Source organism: Hevea brasiliensis, chromosome 10 (genome assembly GCF_030052815.1).
Source record: "Hevea brasiliensis isolate MT/VB/25A 57/8 chromosome 10, ASM3005281v1, whole genome shotgun sequence".
NCBI lineage: Eukaryota > Viridiplantae > Streptophyta > Magnoliopsida > Malpighiales > Euphorbiaceae > Hevea > Hevea brasiliensis.
Window position 1 is genome coordinate 96,624,540 of NC_079502.1, and position 20,218 is coordinate 96,644,757.

A 20,218-nucleotide genomic window follows, 5' to 3' on the forward strand; every position below is an offset into this window, starting at 1 on the left:
AAATCTTTTTTAAAAACTAATCAAGAAAGAGTCTGATTGATATTCTTCTATTTTTAAGATGTAAAAAATAGAATGCGTTAAATTTAATTCTCTTAATCCACTTATTTCAAAATTAGTTATTTTTATAATAAAAAATATGTAGCTTATTAACTATGAATTATTTCAAGTAAAACCCTTACTTTAGGCGTTCTCTCTTAACTAAGAGCTTATTTGGTTTAACTGTTGAATATAGCTGATAACTGTTAGCTGATAGCTGATGATAGTTGATTTATGTTAAGTGTTTGGTAAAATTATATTTAACTGTTGCTGTTGATATATGAAATGAGTATATATTATATAATTTATTTTATTATTAAAATAAATATAAAATTATAAATTTATTATATTACATTATTTATTTTATTTTTAAATTAAATATACAATTATTAAATTAATATATTATATCATTTATTATATTATTAAAAAAAATATATAATTATTAATCTATTAAATTATATCATTTATTTTATTATTGAAATAAGAAAATAATTAAATTTTTTTAAAAATAATTAAATAACATTAAAAAAATATATAAAATAATAAAGTAATTATTATTATTATTATTATTATTATTATTATTATTATTATTATTATTATTTATAAAGAAAAAACTTATAATTAATTTTAAGTTTTTAAATATAAATAAATATTTTATATTATTAATAAAAAATATTTTAACAAAGTTGAAATGTATTAATTAAAATATTAAAATTATAAATAAAAAATATAAAAGTATTGATAATATTAATTTTTGAATTAAATAAAAAAGGATAATATGATCAAAATAAAAAATAAAATTAAATTAGTTATCAACTGATGAGAAATAACTTTAAAAATAGAACTGATACAACTGCAGCTGATGAGTACCATATCAACTATTAATTTTATTTTTTTAAACTTATCGAACACTCTAATTCACCTGTTTAAACTTACTAAATATTATATTTCACTTATTTGAATATCTGTTAGCTATCAGCTGCATCTAATAGATTAACCAAACAGTCTCTAATAATTTCTTACAAACAGAGAGACAAATGATTCTCCATTGTCCCAATGGATATAGACATTGGCGCGATCCGGATTTAAATCAAAATAGTTAAAATTAAATTGTAATTGAATTTAACTTAAAATTGTTTAAATTAAATTGGGATTGAATTTAACTTAGAATTGTTTAAAATTATTTTAATGGAAAAAAATACTTTGTCATTTCGTCTAATTTAATTTGTCACTCTATTAATAAATACACTGATGTGATAGATACATAATGTTGACACGATAACATACAACAACAGATGTGAAGCTTACGTGGACTACCTCCAGCCCACAGAGCGAAACCGGACTTCTCCCAGAGTCCCATGCCTAAATGCATCAACACAGTGGACTCATAAAACTGGCATTTTCACGTCTTCTTGAATTGGTAAGAGCTCTAGAAACAGGTTTTGTGTTCAATACATGCTCATACACATCCGTGCCTAACTTGGAGACACAAATAAATCAGTAGTTACATGCAAAATACCTGCAGTCAAATCAACGCTTTTATGCCAAGGGAGAAAAATACAACTTCAAGAATTAAATTTTCTAACATATGTTCCAGGCAAACGGAGAAGACTTGCAACCCAAGTCCTCGTCAACATTCGAAACATCAAATCTTATATCTGAAAAGATTTCTCAGTCTTTCTGAAATTAGTCTAAATCTGCCTTTTTTAAAAAACACAATTTCATATGCAGTTTGAAAAAGTCACTTAATCATTTTAGAGCTCTTATGACTAGAACCACGCCAAGTTTATTTTACAATTAATTTTTAATAGCCTCTTAACATATTTAAGGAGCTGTTTTCTCAACACCAACACTAATGCTAAACCACCCTACTCCGTGTAGTTAATAGTCGCTACTACCCAGTTGGAGAAAACTGAAATTGATGCTGGATGATGCTTAAGTGCGATAATATTATCCACTGATTCTGTGCTAAGTAACAAATTTGAGGTGCAAATTTCGCAAAAGCAGCCCTCAAAAAAAAAAAAAATTTTTTTCTCGTAAAGGCTTGAAAGAAATCCTAATCATGTCAAAGCAATTCAATCCTCTTTATGATAGCAGGACTTCACTTGTTGTACAGGTAGACAAAACTGAAGATAAAGAAGCCAGCCATCTGCAGTCAACAAGACAAAATGCTTAGTGCATGCACACACACTAACCTTCCCACATCTACAAACAACAATAATTCAGTTTTTGTGAGAATGAGAGAGCACCGTAGCAAAAGAAGCTCCATAATAGGGAAAGGCAGTGGTTATAAATCTTTCATATTCATTGTGTCTGAAGGGCCGAACAGGAATCTGCCATTCACAATTTCCATTACTATCAGTTAAGACAAATAACTTGTGAGGTTTTCAACGTGATATGAAGTAGAATTCTTTGTTGTGTGCATATTATTAGCAGCTTACAAGAATAGATCAATAATTTTCATTAAACAATTATATGAATAAATTTGTTGGCAAATTCAAGGATAAAAGGAACATAATTTGTGATAAACTCTTCCCCTCCACACTCCCTTTCTTTTGTGTATAAGAGGAGAGCACTGCAACTCAAACCTATAATCTCCACTGCCTAACCACTTGTGCCAGGCCCCAGATCGCTAATCAACTGTTTTTTACCCTGCTTGTAATGATGTCCCAAATATAGATATTTGGGCTGCCTGATATTATATCTCCAATTGTTTTCTCCTAGATGAGCATGCAGCAAAATTGGCACAAGCTAGAACTTGTATTATCATATATTGTGCTAAAAATATTGGTTCACTCCACTTTGTAACCATATATTTGCTTTCCCTTTCATAAGCAATTCAAACTATGTACACTACTTGGTCATACAATACATAATCATAACATCCAAACTTCTACATAGATTGGCAATTTTGTCCAATTCTCTCTGTTTTTTTTTTTTTCAATTTTAACCTTATTTGAAAAATTATTTGCAATTTTGTCCACTTGATCAAAATTAAAATTTCAAAGGTATATTTTAGTGCTTATTATTACTTATTAGAATAAAGACTAACCTAAAATTTATTTTACTTTTTCCTAACCCTCTAACCTTACTCTATCCCTCTTCCCACCCCACCCCCTTCTTTATTGTTGAGTCAAATGCTACAAAATAACCCTAAAATTAAACTAATTTTTAATACCATCTAATTAACATATTTAAGGAGGAATTTTTCTTGATAGCAACTCTAACAACAATGACAAAAAGACCCATTATTTGCTTTCCCTTTCATAAGGAATAAACAAATCAAACTATATCCACTTGGTCCTACAATATATAACCCAAAAATTCAAACCTTTACACAGATTGGCAATTTTGTCCAGTTCTTTTAATTTTTTTCAATTTTAACCTTATATAAAAATTACTTGCACTTTTGTCCACTTGATTAAAATTGAAATTTCAGAAGTATATTTTAGTGCTCATTATTAGTTATTAGAATAAAGAATAACTTAAAATTTCTTTTCCTTTTCCAAACTCTCTACCCTCTCTCTCCTTCCTACCCCCCACCTCATCCCCCTCTCTATTCTTGAGCCCAAAGCTACAGAGTAAACCATAAAATAAATAAGAAGAGTTCTAACTTCTTGAAATCATTTTTCCCTTGACCTCGCTCATCAAATGGCGGCCAAACTCCACCATATGCCATACAAGAAAATTTTTTTCCAAGTCTTTAGAAATCCTTTTCATCAAATTTAGCTGCTGCTTCTCTGTTTTCATCTCTTCTCTTCTACTTTTTTTTCTTTCCACCACCTCTAGGTGGAATATCGCGTTGCATGTGCAAAGAATCAGAAATTCCACAACTCAAAATCCCATTATTACCACCGACACTAGATAATACTCTAAAATGCGCGGTCACCGGTTGAAGAACGATGAAAGGAACTAGTCAAGTGGTCTCCATTATTCGGTAGCATGGGGCTCGGCAAGAGGGAGGAGGGCGTGGAAAGAAAAGTGGCAAAAGTAAAAAAATACTAATAAAAAAATTCTAATAATTTTTTTCCCAAATTTTGCCTAAGACAAAATTGCAACTCACTTTTCAAATCAGGCTAAAATTGACAAAATTAGAAGGATAAGAAAAAATTGCAAATCTGTATAAAGGTTTATATATATATTTTTTTCATCAGGCCTCAACATAAGCAACTTGCAGGCAAAATCATAATTGCATCAACTAATGCAAAAATATTAAGCAGGAATGTTGCTAAAATATTAAAGCAGAGAAAAAAAGTATTACAGTAAAAGGAGCTTACCTGCTTGGATAGAGACAAACTAGTGTATCCAAGCCTCTGATACTCGACCTTAAACTGGAAAACCCCATAGACATCAGGCACCTTGAATGATGCATGATAGAGACCCTGAGAAACAGGTATACAAATGATTTGAGATGCTGATATGAATATGGTTGCAAAATAAATAACAAGAGGCCAAATATACTATTACCTTCTGGTCAGTCGAGAGGGTTTTCAACACATAAGGGCTCATCATGTAGAACTGAACCTGAACATCATCGGCCACATATGGTTCCCAGCTCTTTCCAGACCATTCATATATCTCAACAGAAAAGTCCTGGAATCAAATAAAGTTTTTGGGCAGCAGTAATTTCTCTCTTCCAGTATTAACTCCTCATAACATAAATTCAAACAGAACAAAATAAGTGGAGGTGTTACCAGATCATCTTTGATCCTATACATTGCAGGTTCATCAGCTTCCCCAACTTTGTGGTGCCTAACATTAACAGCCTGGAGCCATGAACAGGATTTTATAACTATTATGCAACACATGGCAAGGAAACAAAAAGTAAAGTTAAATTTAGAACCATATGCCAGAGAGAGCCATGATATCAATAATCTAAGCTCCCTTGATAAATTAGTTATTTATTTTTCCTCGGAATACTTGCATTCATATGTTATTAACACAAAATAATAATCCAAAATCTGTTACATCCATCTCACCTTTAGATGACCTCTTTCATGGAAGATCCATTTGCTAAGTTCAGTCACAAACTGCTCGTTACCAGATTTGTCATATCTGTTGTTAAAATCATAGAAAAATATCACTATGTGCTATTCAGAAGAACACAGTGAAGGCAGAATGAAACACATGCATCTGAATGGTAATCCATGAACTTGCTCAGATGACGATTCCATAATCAAATCTACAGGAAAGGAAGCACATTCAAATCTACCATCATGGTTGGGCCTTTCTTCAGATGTACGTTGTTTGAAAGCAGTTTCTAACGCCAATGCATTTATTTACAATATATTCCACAATAATCATTTAACAGGAAAATGGAATACAAATAAGCTTGGAGGACCACCCTTAACCCCTTAAAGTAGAACCAAACATAAACAACATCACATTTGTCCATATGAGATTTTTACCAAAAGGAGGGCAAAAAATGAAGTCTTCTAATAAATGTCTAACATAGGAACGTACAGCCGGCCATTGGCATGATATTGGTCCATAGTTGTCACCTGTCAAAGGCATACCTAGGCTGCAAAGTTCACCCAAGCCCAAGGTCACATGCCTTGATTGTTCCCTGGCAAGGCTTGAGTGCTTTTAAGGGGTGTCTAGGTGTAATGGGTGCACCTTAAAGACCTGAGGATTTTTTCACTAAAATCTCATAGTGATTTGGTTTTTACCATTGGATTGTTCTATTTATGTTAATGAAATAAGTACAATAGCACAGAATCAACATTTACAAGGTGAATATCATGATGGGATTTGGAGTTTTGATCTCGAGCTGAAGTTACCTCTCCCCCTTCTAGTGAAGTTGAGTCTCTGGTGTAGTGGCAAACAAAGTGCTTCTAGGTATAGGGCTATTCTGTTAGAAAATATAGATGAGGAAAGGACCTTTTAAAGTTGATGGGCAACGAGGAAGAAGCATTGATTTGTGTGTTGTACAATGCTTAGTGGTGTTTTGCTACTTTTTTTACTCTTGCATGCACAAGGATTTTGCAAAACTAATATGGCTTGAGGTTATATTCTGTGTTCATGATTTCCTTGCACTCTACTCTACCGTGCATATAACTTATGTTGAAGACATCCTAGTTATCTTCTTCACAGTATTCATGTGTTATTATGATTTTTTTATTGTTCTTGCATTCAACTAATACCACTAAAAATTGAAAACATTATATATGTATTTTACACAAGCTTTAATATTTATGCACCTCATATTCTTCAACCACACACTTGCACTTTGCACCTGGTGCCTATGCATCAAGCGTATTGAATGCCTTGTGCCTTTGACAACTATAGCATGATTAGCATTAAGTTTCATGGTTAAAAAAGAGCATTTTAGAAAAAAGCACCGTTTTAGATAATATTAAAAAAAGCAGTTTGAAACAAGTTGTTTTATTATTTTAGTGTTTTTAAGGTTAAAACATATCAAGTTTAATTTTTAATACTCTCGGACTAATATATTTAAGAAAATATTTTTCTCAACAGCTCTAGCAGTAACGCCAAACAAACCCTATGTATTCAACTAACAAGTAACAAATATGACTTAAGACAACATATTAGGGTAAATTTTATGTACTCTATGAAATGAATTAACAATTAGGTCGCCAGCCTCAATTTATTGCATTATACCTATAAACCCAGACCCAACAAGCATATTTATATGGTGGACAAAGATAACTGATTTATAGAATTATCCTATAGAAGTACAATGTGAATAAGAATAAAGAATAAGAAGCCATAGAAGCCCACAATAGATCCATACAAAAAAAATACATTAATATTAAGTGCTTGACTTACTTTATTTTGCTCTCAGCATTCTGCACACTTGATGTGAAAAATCTGAATCACATAAAAAGGAGATTCCATCAATGAATAAATATTCGTTAGAGATACAATGGAGCAGGAAACATCAGAAAATTACATACCGGTTACTAAATATATCCAAAGAGCCAGTAATCATAATTCGAGCATTGTTTCTAGCCTGCATCATGTAAACACTGTTAACAAAGAGAATATACTCCTAAAAGTTCTTTTCATCAAAGCTCAAGCTATGTATAAAGTTTATAATTGCCACTGGGCCATTATAGTCAAATAATTAATGCAGTGTCACTATGAACAGAGAAGCATTATCTATCAACCCACTAGAACGTCTTATGGAGATTATTATACCATCAAGTAGACACATTCACCAGAACCACATATCAAAGTTACCTTCTTGCTTAATCGGAAGATGTAAATATCTTCATTCTAGAGCTACAAAGACATGCATAATGGCACACCAATAGAATGGCCACTTGGCCAGCAGAACCTGACGCGAGAATATAACTATAAATCTACATAAATCCAATAAGAAATCAGAAAACGAAAACATTTATTGCAGTAGATTCACCATGTCAACTCATGAATGCTTTTGTATATGTCTCTGTGCGCGAGCGCGAGCGCGGGCTCGTGAGTGTGTTGGCAATGAGGGGCAGGGGGAGGAGAGATAAGAGTTTGGTTGATAATGAGATGCAACTTACCTGCATTACTGAAACTAATGAGATAGCAGATCCGGTGAGTGATGGAGGACTTGACAGCTTAGAATTAGGATTAGCTGAATATGCTGAAGGAGAAGCTGAAAGGACTTTCAAGGCCTACACAAATATACAACAGAGAAGCAAGCAATAGCGTTAACCTATGTACGCTCTTAACTTTAGCTATATTAGCAAAGAAATAATCAAAGCCATATTTAACCTTACCAGGCCATTGGCCACATTTATAGAATGTGCAATACCTTTAAAAAGTACAGGAGCCTGTTTAATGCATAATAGTAAACATTCAGAAGTTAAAACATTAAATTTTACAAAATATGCTATCATATATAAATTTGTACAAGAAATATAGGAAATGAACAGAACAATCAAATTAACCTCAATTTTAGTCTTTCCCAGTATAACATCAGATTGAATCAAATCATCTGCAGCAATCAACGTGTGATCACCCTCGATCTCCGAGACCGCATATTTTTTGTGATCGATGACCATAGCCGACGGATCCTGCAGTGTTGAATAAACTCTATCAAAAAATAAAGTTGAAAATGGGAAAATAATAACGACGGATAACCCATGTTCATAATAAATCCAAGTAAAATCCACTAAATGATTCACGAATTTTACACTGACCTCATCAAAATCAACTCCACATTCGGTGGCGATGCTCTTAATCAAATCAGACGCAGAAGCATCAGCGGCTACAATCAAGTCATGGCCCGAGTCAACGAAGTCAAGCACAGCTGCTAAATCCAATGCACCTCCAAATCCTGGCCAAAAGAATGGTACGAATTAAAAAAAAATCCGTGCAAGTGACACTAGAAGCAAATCGGAATACATGAACTTACTCTCAACCGAAGGAGAGAAGAGAACCAACCCATCGTACAAGTACTGCCCATATCTCTGAAGTGCGAGCTTGGGATCGTCGGCGAGCTTGAAATCGAGGTCGAATCCACGAGACTTAAGTGAGTTGAAGAAAATGGAGTGGGAGGATTTGAAAGAGAAGTCGTCGAGCAAGACAAGAATGCGGCGATCGGTTGGGGATTCCGGTGAGAATGAGGAGCAGAGAAAGGGGAGCAGGGAGATCGTTAGAAGTATCGAGATGGAGAGTTTCTCCATTGCCGCGGCTCCGTCCCTCTCTCTCTCTCAAATCCAAAAGGGTTTTGGCACAAGTACCAGCAAATGATTTGAGCTGTTGAAAATGAGTTTCGGAGTTTCGTGTGTTTAATATCCGCCTAGTTTTCGTCGAAACGAAACGTTTCTGTTTTCTTTTTTCTTTTTCTTTTGAAACCACAAGCAACGTTTCTGTTTCCATCAATCATTATTTCTATGTTTTATTTCTATTTCGTTAATTTTTATATTTACAATGAAAATTTTAATTTTTTTAAGTAAAAGGTTCAAAACAATATTAAAGTACACGTAAAAGAATAGGAATACCAAAACCTCTCTTAAAAAACAATTTCACTAAGTTATATTTTGTTTTGTAAAAAAATATTTTTTAATTACAAAAATTAAATTATTTTTTTAAAAAATAAATTATTTTTTAAAAAATTAAAAATATTTATATATACATAATATATACAAATATTATTAATTTAATTTTGTAATAATAAAATTATTTTTATAAAAATTATGTTTAAAAAAATAATTTTTATGAAAATATTTTTATATATAAATTATTTTTTATAAAATAAAAAAAAATTAAATAAAAGTTAATTAATAAATGGAATATATCTTATAAAAAGTTGCTTTAATGAATGAGCATGAAAAAAAAGCAATACATACAAAAAATTGATATATATCGCTAATCATTCCACGGGAAAGGAGTAGACGGTGGGCGCTACAGAACCGGTTTGGATTAAGGGGATTGAAATTATAGAGATTTTTTTTTTAATTTTAATTAATTAAATTAATTAGCTAAATCTTTTTATTTTTAAATAAAATTCTATTTTAAATTAAATCAAATTAAATTATATCATTTCGAATTTATTAAAATTGATTAATTCTGATTAAAATTCAAATTAAATTAAACCATTTCATTCTGATTCTGATTTTGAGCCGGACCTAGCCGAGTGTAGAAGGTAGTTTGAGCATTGGAAACAGAGGAACGCGTCGTCATTTGTTGCCAAATCTGTCTGCGCTCTTTACATATATATATATATATTACTCTCCTCCTCCCTTCCTCACTCAAAATCACACAAATTTTTACCTTTTTTACTTCTTCTCTCTGTCCATTTCTTTCCTTGCACCAGGTGCCCATCTATCTCTCACTTCCCTCCTTGTTATATGACTTTCCTTTTTTTTTTTAATTATATTTTAAGCTGCTTTCGTTTTTTTTGATGTTTATCTTTATTTTCTTTTGTGATTTTGCTCTTACTGTTGAGATTTTTCTTAGGTTTTTAGCTAATTGGATCGTAGAATGGATTTTGCTTCTTTTTTTTTTCATTTTTGTTCTAATTTTTAAATAGGAATATAAAGTTTAGGATCTGTTTAAGAAATTTATTGTTTGAATTTGAAATTATTTTTCCTCGATTAATCCATGGATACGTGTGTGTGGGTGTGTTATTTATTGATCGGTTAATTGAGTATTGTTGATGGGTTTGTTGATATTGATGCGTGTGATATCTGGGAATAATTTGTTTTGAGATTTAGGAGCTATGATTCGGCTTTTTAAAGTAAAGGAGAAGCAGAAAGAACTTGCTGAAAATGCCAATGGAGGGGTACCCATCAAAAAGCAAACTGCTGGAGAATTACGTCTTCATAAGGGTTCGTCTCTCTATTGTTGTATTTCGTGTTTTTGAGAGTCGTTATCCACTTATATGGTTATTAGTTTGTGCCTTTATTTGTAACTTAAAAGCGGAGGAAGGAAATGAGATGCTAGAGGAAATGGATTCTATTAATTGTATGATATCAATGGTGCATAAGGTTATTTGGTTCTCCTTTTGGGTTTAAGAGGGGTCTAGTTATTGAATTTAAAGTTTAGAGATATGTGTATTATGAATTGGTTTTAAAAGGTCATGTAGTTACTGAAACTACTTTAACAGTTTAAATTTATATTTAGACACCTAATCTTAGTTTTCTAACTTCTAGAATATGCTGAGATTCATGTCATTCCTAGTGTTTTTATATTGTTAGTGGATAATACAATTTCTAGTGCCTTTTGCTGTGTCAAGTAGAGTGGATCAGGCTTCTTGGGAAATTTCTGATTTAGGAATTTGACTATTGTGTATAACAGAATTTTAGGAGCTGTGACACTTCTTTATTCAATCTCTCATGGCTTATAGGCCTAGAGTTGATGATGATCTAGTTGCTTTTGTGAAGCTTGATTGGCAAGCTGTAGGTGATACAGATCAAACCCAAAGCAATTATGGCATCTGTCACATACTGCACCAGTTTTTTCCCATGCCAAAATTTCCATGTACTTCACACAGTTTTGTTGGTGTTTTGCTTATTTAATTTTATTTTATTTATTATTATTTTTTTATGGATATAGTTGAAAGGTGTTCAAGAGATATTGCAGATCATTTTTTGAGTTGTTGCAATTGTTAAACTAGTGCTAGGAATCTTAGGGAAATAGCAAAGATATTGTCGAATACATTTGTTGATCATGTGATCTTGGGCAGAAATTTCCAGAATGTTTGGAAATGGAAAGGCAAAAGGAATGCATACAAATATCTATTTGCTTTTGGTACTTTAATAGGGCAGTAATCATTAAATAGATATCATGGTACAAATATGACCAGCTTTATGGAATAAGTCTTTATAATGCTTCTTTGAGGAAGTGGATTGAGTCTTTGAATATGCTGCTCAATGATGTTTGTCTTATCCTTCTGGTTTTAGAAACCAAGAAATATCATCAACTAACTTTTATCCTAGTGTTTCCTTACACTACATTTGTTTTTTCCCTGCAGATATTTCTGAGCTGAACCTGCCTAAATCATGCACCATTTCATTCCCCGATGGCAAGGACAATCTGATGAATTTTGAGGTTTCAATCCGACCAGACGAAGGATATTATTTGTAAGGATAAACCATCTTGCCTCTAGAACTTAAGACAAGTAATCATGGACCACTGCAAAAATTAATCTGTAATGTTTTAGCTTTCTTTTTTTAACTGACATTTGCTTCTTTGTACAGAAAGATGAGTTTCTCTATGCTTTAATCTCAAAGTTTGCCTGATTTCTATCAACAATTATTTAACTGATACTTTTTAATTGTGATTAGAGGTGGCACATTTCTGTTCTCTTTTCAAGTTTCTCCCATCTATCCACATGAGGCACCGAAGGTTAAGTGCAAGACCAAGGTAAACTGGCCAATATTATTTTTACATTATTAAGACATCTTTTCCTGCATGAATTAGTTGCAATTTTATGGTGGTTTGTCTTTAATGTGACCTTCAACATCCAACTCCTAGGTTTATCATCCTAACATTGACTTGGAAGGAAATGTCTGCCTCAACATCTTGCGAGAAGACTGGAAACCTGTCCTCAATATAAACACTGTCATATATGGATTATATCATCTTTTCACGGTATTGTTTAATGTTTTTTCTAGTAAATTTCTGTATTTTTTTAGCCATTTGATATCTCTTTTTAAAAAAAAAAAAATGAATTTCTTCTTAAATTTGTGTGCAGGAACCAAATTATGAGGATCCCCTTAATCATGATGCTGCTGCAGTGTTGAGGGATAACCCAAAAATGTTCGAGTCTAATGTGAGAAGAGCTATGGCTGGAGGGTACGTGGGGCAAACCTTTTTTCCACGGTGTATTTAGCTTTCGTTTGGCAGCGCAAAGTGCCATTTCACTTAAGTTATCCATGCTTGAATGCCTGTGGTTGTAAAATTTATCTGCAATTTACATTCTGTCGTCTTTTTCAATTTTCTGTTTGGAGTTGGGGGCATTAGTTCCTAGAAGTGCAACTTAAACAAAAACATAATTTGTATGTTACTGTAACTCATCTGATGTGATTTGTATGTTAACATGTTGTGACTAGGCTAGACTCTGTGTATGGCTTAGAGAATTACGCTTTGTCAGTCCTTAATGTGCACACTTGTGCATAGCATGACACCTGGTTCTTACCATACCTTTCGTGGTCTTGAAATGAACATCTGCTATTCTTTCAGTTGATATTTTATGGTATCACTAGTCATTATAATGATTCTTGACGAATATTAGAGGTGTGCAAAGACTATATAGAAGGGCTGTACGATGTGGATTGCATGAGTGTGGGCGGCATTTAAGATTTGTATATATTATATAATACAGGCACGGCAGAATGCAAATAATGTAGGCAATGAAGGACGGTCTCATGAGTATTGAAACCCTGCCTATCTCCGTTGAGCACAACTTTCGCAAGGTATGCATTATTAGAAATCAAAATTAAGCTTTGAGTTAACAATATGGTACTTCAATATGTAATATTTTTTTTGGAACCAGGACTGAACTGTAGGGCTAAATTGGAATCGTATCAGTTTGCAATTTCAGCCAGTTTTGGTTCAAGACGATTTAGAATCGATTATGATCTGATTCAATAACAACAGTTCTTGTTCTGAATTTGATTTTTATTTTTGAGTGGTTTGATTTTATTAGTCCATGCAGCACTTTCCTACGTCACGTCCTCTATTTTTTTAAAAAAAGAAAAAAAAGAAAAAACGGTTTGTGCCAGAACCAGAATCGAATTGCAGAGCTAAGCTGCCAGTTTTAGTCTGATTTCAATACAAGGTTGGAAAGGAGGAGGACCAAAACCAGCCCCCTGAATGCAAAGTTCAGGACCAGTTCAAACCCTTGGGCAATTGAAGGGCCAGTTCTATATTTAACAGACCTAATCCTATTCCGGTTCAAGGTCTTAACCAGGCCATGGCCGAATCTTCCTCAAAATGTCATAGGGCTCACATTCCATGTTTATTACAACTAACCTTTCTCATCAGAACAAAAAATGATAATTCTTCACTACATGGCTTCAACAACGTGCTGCCTATAGCCTATTGTATGGATAAGTTGCTTTAATGCATATGCTTCAACCAAGCAAAAAAACTGAGTATCAATTCTCAACTAAAATAATTCTGTAAAAAGTCAATGCGTGTCAATTATCACATGATTTAATCCTTACAATGCTTCTCGTGTCGTCTCTACCTCTTTTAAACCTGACATTCTGGTATTTTCACGATCCTGCCTAAAATACTTGTATAATGGAGTGTAAAACAAGCAACACAAACCAAATGGAACTGTCATCATTGACAGAAGCCCCTTTGACAGGGCAGAAGCCTGCTGGACAGAACCCTTAACCGGATCGATAGATTTTGAATCATAACCAAACATATTTTCTGAAAGAATTCCAACTAAGGGTGCAGCAAAAGCAGAGAGTGATCCTTCAAAAGCACGATCGAATGCATAAATCATAGTTCTGTGTTTTACAGGGACTACTTCGGCAAACATTGGCGCATTAACAGCAGGGCCATTCCAGCTGATAGTCAGCCCCATCAGGAAAACTGTAACAGCAAAAGTGAAATAACTGTTCACTGACAGAGGAATTTCTTTAAGCAGAAACCAAGAGAATGGAATGCCCATGATGGCGCTGAATTGTGCACACATGATGCGACCAGAGTGAGGGTAAATATGTGACATTCGATCTGCTATCAATCCACCAAGGAGGGCCCCCAATGAACATCCAACAGCAAAGAGACTTAGGAGGAATGCTGTGCTATTATGATCAAAACCTGAATAAGAGAGCAGCCAATATCAATAAGGAATGTAAATAAGATAAATAGCAATATTTGTCACGTAAATAGGAAAACAGGCATGCGGCAAAGAATTTATTGTGGCATTCCATTGGTGTTATCATACTCATCCACATCAACAATGTATCATAATCATTGCCATTTTCCATTTGCTCACCAATTAGTTCAAACCACATAGTGAAGAACACCATGGCAGTCCATGGTAAAGTACCAACAATGCCCTGCAGAACAATAACCTGAAATGTTTTCACTCTCATAACAGCTTGCATGGCTGTCCAAGACTCTGTCCAAATGGAAGATACACTAGAATTGCTCCTTTCTAACAACTCATTCCTGCAGCCAAAACAACTAAATGACTAAAAATAAAAGAAGAAAATATATCAACTTCCTAACCTATTTACCCAGAAAAGGATAAAATTTGTTTACATCCAAGAATATTCATTTTTGGATCATTAAAGATGATATGCAGAACAAATGTAAACAATAATAGACATCAAAATAGGTGATGAAACTAAAGTATCTAATGCAAATGATTGGTACCTATTGTATCTTTCACAAGCATCGCGAGGTGTATTGATTGTTTTCCTTGGGTCAACAACAAATAAGAAAACAAGAAATCCAATTGTTGAACTCAACGTTGCCATCATGATGAAAGCACAACGCCATCCTTGGACGCCCCAATACTGCTGGCCAGCCATGACAGTCGCGAGCACACCACCTCCTATACCACCCATGTTACCAATAAGGTTTACCAATCCAAATCCAGTTCCTCTTACACCATCCGTATAGCTATCAGCAATGAAAGACTGCAATGCTGGTATCACAATTGCTAGTCCAAAACCATTTACAGCTCTCCAAAATGCAACCTGCAAAAAATGCTGGCTTGCACCCACTGCAGCAGTTGATATGGCCCAGCATAATGTCCCCATTGCAAGAACTGCAGGGCGATCATAATTTATAACTAGTACACCTGCCAGGGGTGATGCCAGTCCCTGCACAAAGTTCCTTATGAAAGTAAGATACCCCAAATCAGATGGCCCTGCATTAAAAGCTTCGCTAACTTCTTTGTAAACAGCAGGAAGGAGATTTTCATCAGCACGCTCCATTATAGCAGCCAAGTTTATAAGAATGAGAGAAAGAGAAATCCCAAAAATCTTTCTTGTTCTGTGAATAGTAAAATATTGCCAAAAAAAAGAAGAAAAAGTCAATACACGAAATAAAACTTCAATCAAGAGGTCAAACAAATTAATTGGAAAAAGAAAATGCATGGAGTTCGATATCTTTCCAGAATAGAAAGCTTATGCATTCAGAAGGGAAGAAGCTACCATAATATATGTGAGCATGACACCTTTATACACTAGATGTTCTACAACATATTGACCGCCATATTTCCAGCCTAAGTGCATATTAAATCTAAGCTGATTTAATTTATAGCTCTTCTCAATAATATACATGAATTCATGTAAAATGATTAGACTTGTGTATAGTTTTTCTAGAGGATTTAAAGTGTTAGACTGAATTGATCAATAAATGACTACATGCAGTTATTATCAATGATTCAAGGAAAGAAAATTAAACATGGAAAGGAACATCACGAGATTGTGTAAATAACACCTTTAACTATGGTATCAAAATTTTATGTCATAGCTTTGATCTGTAGGACCATAACCGAGTCAAGTATAACATAATTTATGAGATCAGAACAGTATCCCAGAGGCAATAGCTAATGCAAAGTTGAAATATTTGGAGAAGCGAATATTATTTCCAGTCTTCAAAACAAATTCCACAGCATTCCTGAGTGGATGATTTGATCTCAGGGTTCCTGGCATACTCTCAGCAATAGAAAACCATTTATGAGTACCCAGTCCAGCTACAAATCCCCCTTAAAAAAGGAAAAATGCTCCAGTACCATTCAACAGGTGAAGTTTAAGAGGAAGGACTTGATGATTATCATCCAGCAAAAGAAAGAACTAAAAAGGATAGAATGCATTCTAGAAATTTGTTTACTATCAGAATATCCCACAAAGTTCACAGAAATGAAGACAAAATTTTCAACAAATGGTGCAGCGAGAATCTTAACCTTAGCTCTCAATGGTACTACTGTGCACATAGGGTATGATTACAACACATCATCAATACATCAATGGTCTAATTAGTTTCTTACTAAAAGATTCACTCAGTACAAATACACCTCAAATGGTGCATGAATATCACCTATCCAGAAATATAAGCATTTTGAACATGATAATTGATCTTAAATATATTTCAATTGCTTCAACTAGTGTTTGAGGTGAGAAATTCAACAAGTTTCTTTAAATGGCAAACAAAGCAACCTAATGATTCTTGCAATATCATGATCAAATACTATTATTAATTCCACAATCCTGCAAGGAAAAAAAAAACATTAAATTGCTTTTTGAGTCTCAAATTAAACTTAAACAACAAAATGGTTTCCACTAGCAAGCCAAGTTGATTGAAAGTAATGATCTGTAAAAGCAAAACTTATTTAACTCCAGGCACATTTTAAATACAAGTCAAAGTAACAACGTGTTGGATTTATGACTCAAAGTACTAGTTGATTTGGAAGATTTCTTCCTAATTTGAGTGGGAGAAATATTCCTCAATACGATGGAGGAATATTTCTTATATAGAGTATAACTCTTATTTTAGAGTTATTCCTCAATTGAGTGAAACTCCTAATCATATTAGGATTTAGTGAATTAACACTATAAATAAGAGAATGATGGAAAAGTTATTTGACTTCTTTGTCCATAAAAAGTGACTTTCAACCCATGGAATGGGGTTGTCGCCTATTGTAGAGAGGGGCTTTGAAAATTGCTGAGGATTTGGTGCTGCCCATTGATGAGAGTCTCTTGTCTATTGCAGTTTCATGGAGGGAAAAAAAGCTTCAGCTTAAGGTGAAGAAAAGACATAATTAAAGAGGAAGATTATTGTCCATCGAGTTGAAGATACCTTTGGTTGAAAGTAAAACTGTTGCGACATTTAGAAGTTAGACTCACAACATGAAATATGCAACCTTAAGGTAATGAAAAGTTGAAATTGAGGTAAAGCTCTTGATATGAAATTAATAATGTTGACGACACGAAGATTTTTTTAAAGGAAGAAGCAAGTTACACGCAAGATGAAGATTTGAAGGGTTCAGATTATTAGATTTATGACTAAAAATCTTACTTAATTTAGAAAATCTTTTCCTAATTTGAGTGGGAAAAATGTAGAAAGAAGGAATATTTTCTATATAGAGTAGAACTCTTATTTTAGTGTTATTGCTAAATTGAACCTAATCAGATTAAAATTTAGAGAATTAAAATTTAGAGAATTAACACTATAAATAGGAAAATAGTAAAAAGTTTAGTGCTATTCTTAAATTTGCCCATGAAAAGTTACTTATGAAGAGTGGCTTTTAACCCATTGAGTGGGGTATCGCCCGTTGAAAATAGTGGTTTTGGCAATTGCTGAGATTTGGTATTGTTTATCGAAGAGGGGCTCTTGCTCGTTGCAGTCTAATAGAGAGAAAGGGGTTTAAGCCTAAGGTAAAGAAATGACATAGTCAAAGAGGTAATGATGAAAACACCCTTTGAGTATAATTGGGATGATGGGTAGTTTGAGATTGTAATGGATGATTTATTATTAACGATATGCATGTGTATGTAGCCTATGTGAAAGGTTGAACCATTGTGTGTTACTTTATTTCTTTTCTTTGTAGTTTACCCGCGGTTCACAACACAATGCAATTCATGCGTTCTTAAAATTGAACTCATAGTCGTAATAAAGATATTGAAATGTAAAACAGCGAAAAACCTGCGATTTTTCAGCATATTGAACATGAAAAATAAATGAAACAGATCACTCCACCAATCACAAAACACAGATTGTCACTTGCAATAGGGAAAAAAAGGAAAAGAAACTATAGCCCAAACTAGCAATTTTTGTTCCTGAAATAGCAAGCGATGATTACCACAACCCTAAAATCTAAGAGAGTAGAAAAAAATTGAAACCAGAAGATTCATCCCATGAACTGCTTTAAAAGTTTACAGAATGAAGAAAAAGAAACCACGATCCAGAAAAAGAGTGATGAGGACTTACTTCATGGTACAGATTTCTGGGAAACAGACTTGGAACGAAGATCAGCACCAAATCTGAGATGGGTCTAACTAAGACCCACAAACGAAGACACGCCCAGAATCCGAAGAAAACCAGAATAGCAATAAATTCATAGCATTTGAAACGGGTCTTGGTCCCCAACAACTCTTCTTATTACAAGCACATTGCTTTATTTCTGTGTCTGTATCCAATATCAATTGAATAATACTATATATTTATATACACCAACAGATACGCCAAAAATGGCCATTGGAGGATTAAGAAGATTCTTTAAAAAAATAACCCCTCTCGGAGTGATGACCTACCAGATTGAAAATGGAGGTTAATCAATTAGATTACTCGAAAGGGACGTTAATGTGAAAGAAGTTGTGGAGAGGTCGCCTTCAATTTTTTTTTTTTTTATTTAATAGTATAAAAATATAAATAAAAGTCTAAAAAGGATCTTAATCTTCCATGTTTGCATGAATGCGTGGCGAGCTGAGTTGGGTTTTGTTTGCAAGAGATGATGAAAAGTCAGAGATTATGAGATCACAGACCCCAAGTGATGCAAGACATGTTTACACGTAACGTGTACCCTATTTGTCTCTTGCCATGGCCTTGTTCGTGTCGGATAATGCTGAAAAATTAGATTTTGGCGAGTATTTTTGTGAGGTATTTGGGCCATGAATTCAGAAAGAGAGACATTACCAAAATCCACACATGAACTCGTTGATGGCCTGATGGGTTTGCAATTACATGGACTAGACATGCAAATTGCAAATTATTCATCACAGCTTTATGAACATTCCTTTGCGTTTTCATTACATGTGACAATTTTAGATACGATATACCAATGCGATTTCAAAAAAGTACAAAAATAGATTATTCTAATTAAATTTATTTATATTTATATTAAAATTGTGCTATTAATTTATTTATGATATGTCAATATAATTATATTATAGTGTGAGTTCATTCATTAACATAATTTGACATATTTATAACCTAAGAATAATTGCAAAAAAAAAAACACTAAATCTTTTTTTTTTTTAATTTAAAATTTTATCAACCATTCAATTTTTGCTTTATTATCTTAATGTTTAATTTTAAGTGCAACTGTATCTAATTTTTAAAATCAAATTTTACGTTTGAATATTAAAAATAAACGTTTACAATAATTTATAATTATAATCAAATCTTGCAATTTTAAATAAAATTAATCTCAAAATAATTATAGCCAAATCTGTCAATTTTGAATAAAATTAAATCTAACATTTTAGATTTTGTATAATTATAGTCAAAATTTAAAATTAATTTGGATAAATTTAAATTTTGTGAATCAAATTATATTTATAATAACTATATACTCTAAATTTACAATTATGATAATTAAACGTATTAAAAATATTTTATACTTTAATAATTAAGTTAATTGATTATTTTAAAAATTATAACTAAATCAATCAAAAGATTAAAATCGGTTCATCTAATATATATTCTATGAATTTAGGTAATAAAAATTTAAGTTTAGAGTGTTTAGTTGTCATAATTATAAATTTTATGGATAAAATTTAAATTTCTCTTATTTAATTTTAAACTTTAGTTATAATTCTCATAAATTTTAGATTTATAATCTAAAATTAAAATATTTAAATAAATTAAAAATTATTCGTAGATATTTAACTTTTATATCTAATTGTAAATTTAATTTTTAAAATTAGATTCAGTTGTATCCATTATCAATCATTATAATAATAAATTCAAAATTAAAACATTAAAATAAAATTAAAAATTGATAAAAAGGTTTAATATTTTTTTGTTTAAT

The 20,218-nt window shown here is 32.6% G+C and overlaps 3 protein-coding genes across 5 annotated transcripts; 1 reads left to right on the forward strand and 2 right to left on the reverse strand.

The window, feature by feature from the left end:
* Nucleotides 1–1,938: 1,938 nt before the first annotated feature.
* LOC110669984 (dolichyl-diphosphooligosaccharide--protein glycosyltransferase 48 kDa subunit) lies at nucleotides 1,939–8,734 on the reverse strand. Its single transcript, XM_021831889.2, has 13 exons — nucleotides 8,405–8,734; nucleotides 8,190–8,326; nucleotides 7,938–8,063; nucleotides 7,767–7,820; nucleotides 7,548–7,661; nucleotides 6,954–7,009; nucleotides 6,826–6,867; nucleotides 5,016–5,091; nucleotides 4,731–4,802; nucleotides 4,504–4,629; nucleotides 4,314–4,418; nucleotides 2,286–2,369; nucleotides 1,939–2,185 (listed from the first exon to the last, which is right to left on the reverse strand). Exons 1-13 carry the CDS (start codon nucleotides 8,673–8,675, stop codon nucleotides 2,138–2,140), a joined length of 1,311 nt encoding a protein of 436 aa, XP_021687581.2. The 5' UTR covers nucleotides 8,676–8,734; the 3' UTR covers nucleotides 1,939–2,137.
* A 906-nt stretch (nucleotides 8,735–9,640) lies between these two features.
* LOC110669979 (NEDD8-conjugating enzyme Ubc12) lies at nucleotides 9,641–13,108 on the forward strand. Of its 3 annotated transcripts, XR_009140392.1 has the most exons (8): nucleotides 9,641–9,808; nucleotides 10,209–10,322; nucleotides 11,468–11,576; nucleotides 11,781–11,859; nucleotides 11,971–12,087; nucleotides 12,191–12,291; nucleotides 12,821–12,911; nucleotides 12,992–13,108. XR_009140392.1 is itself a non-coding variant. In XM_021831878.2 (6 exons), exons 2-6 carry the CDS (start codon nucleotides 10,214–10,216, stop codon nucleotides 12,326–12,328), a joined length of 552 nt encoding a protein of 183 aa, XP_021687570.2. In that variant the 5' UTR covers nucleotides 9,641–9,808; nucleotides 10,209–10,213; the 3' UTR covers nucleotides 12,329–12,677. The 3 variants fall into 3 exon arrangements, 2 of the variants coding, with proteins under 2 accessions (XP_021687570.2, XP_021687571.2); XM_021831878.2 differs by lacking the exons at nucleotides 12,821–12,911; nucleotides 12,992–13,108 and having other exon boundaries at nucleotides 12,191–12,677; XM_021831879.2 differs by lacking the exons at nucleotides 12,821–12,911; nucleotides 12,992–13,108 and having other exon boundaries at nucleotides 9,663–9,808; nucleotides 10,203–10,322; nucleotides 12,191–12,677.
* Nucleotides 13,109–13,589: 481 nt separating this feature from the next.
* LOC110669978 (uncharacterized) lies at nucleotides 13,590–18,862 on the reverse strand. Its single transcript, XM_021831876.2, has 4 exons — nucleotides 18,397–18,862; nucleotides 14,833–15,456; nucleotides 14,450–14,625; nucleotides 13,590–14,271 (listed from the first exon to the last, which is right to left on the reverse strand). The coding sequence occupies exons 1-4, from the start codon at nucleotides 18,399–18,401 to the stop codon at nucleotides 13,661–13,663; spliced, it is 1,416 nt and encodes a 471-aa protein (XP_021687568.2). The 5' UTR covers nucleotides 18,402–18,862; the 3' UTR covers nucleotides 13,590–13,660.
* Nucleotides 18,863–20,218: the final 1,356 nt, after the last annotated feature.

Excerpts from the sequence above, each read along its gene's own strand:
- LOC110669979 (XM_021831878.2), top strand. The coding sequence starts at position 10,214 with ATGATTCGGCTTTTTAAAGTAAAGGAGAAGCAGAAAGAACTTGCTGAA. Across the intron at positions 11,577-11,780 it reads CCAGACGAAGGATATTATTT|AGGTGGCACATTTCTGTTCT; the intron begins GTAAGGATAAAC and ends AATTGTGATTAG. Across the intron at positions 12,088-12,190 it reads GATTATATCATCTTTTCACG|GAACCAAATTATGAGGATCC; the intron begins GTATTGTTTAAT and ends ATTTGTGTGCAG.
- LOC110669984 (XM_021831889.2), bottom strand. The coding sequence starts at position 8,675 with ATGGAGAAACTCTCCATCTCGATACTTCTAACGATCTCCCTGCTCCCC. Across the intron at positions 6,868-6,953 it reads TTGGATATATTTAGTAACCG|ATTTTTCACATCAAGTGTGC; the intron begins GTATGTAATTTT and ends TATGTGATTCAG. Across the intron at positions 2,370-4,313 it reads GTTTGTCTCTATCCAAGCAG|ATTCCTGTTCGGCCCTTCAG; the intron begins GTAAGCTCCTTT and ends TGTGAATGGCAG.
- LOC110669978 (XM_021831876.2), bottom strand. Across the intron at positions 14,626-14,832 it reads GCTTGTGAAAGATACAATAG|GAATGAGTTGTTAGAAAGGA; the intron begins GTACCAATCATT and ends TTTTGGCTGCAG. Across the intron at positions 14,272-14,449 it reads TATGTGGTTTGAACTAATTG|GTTTTGATCATAATAGCACA; the intron begins GTGAGCAAATGG and ends TCTCTTATTCAG.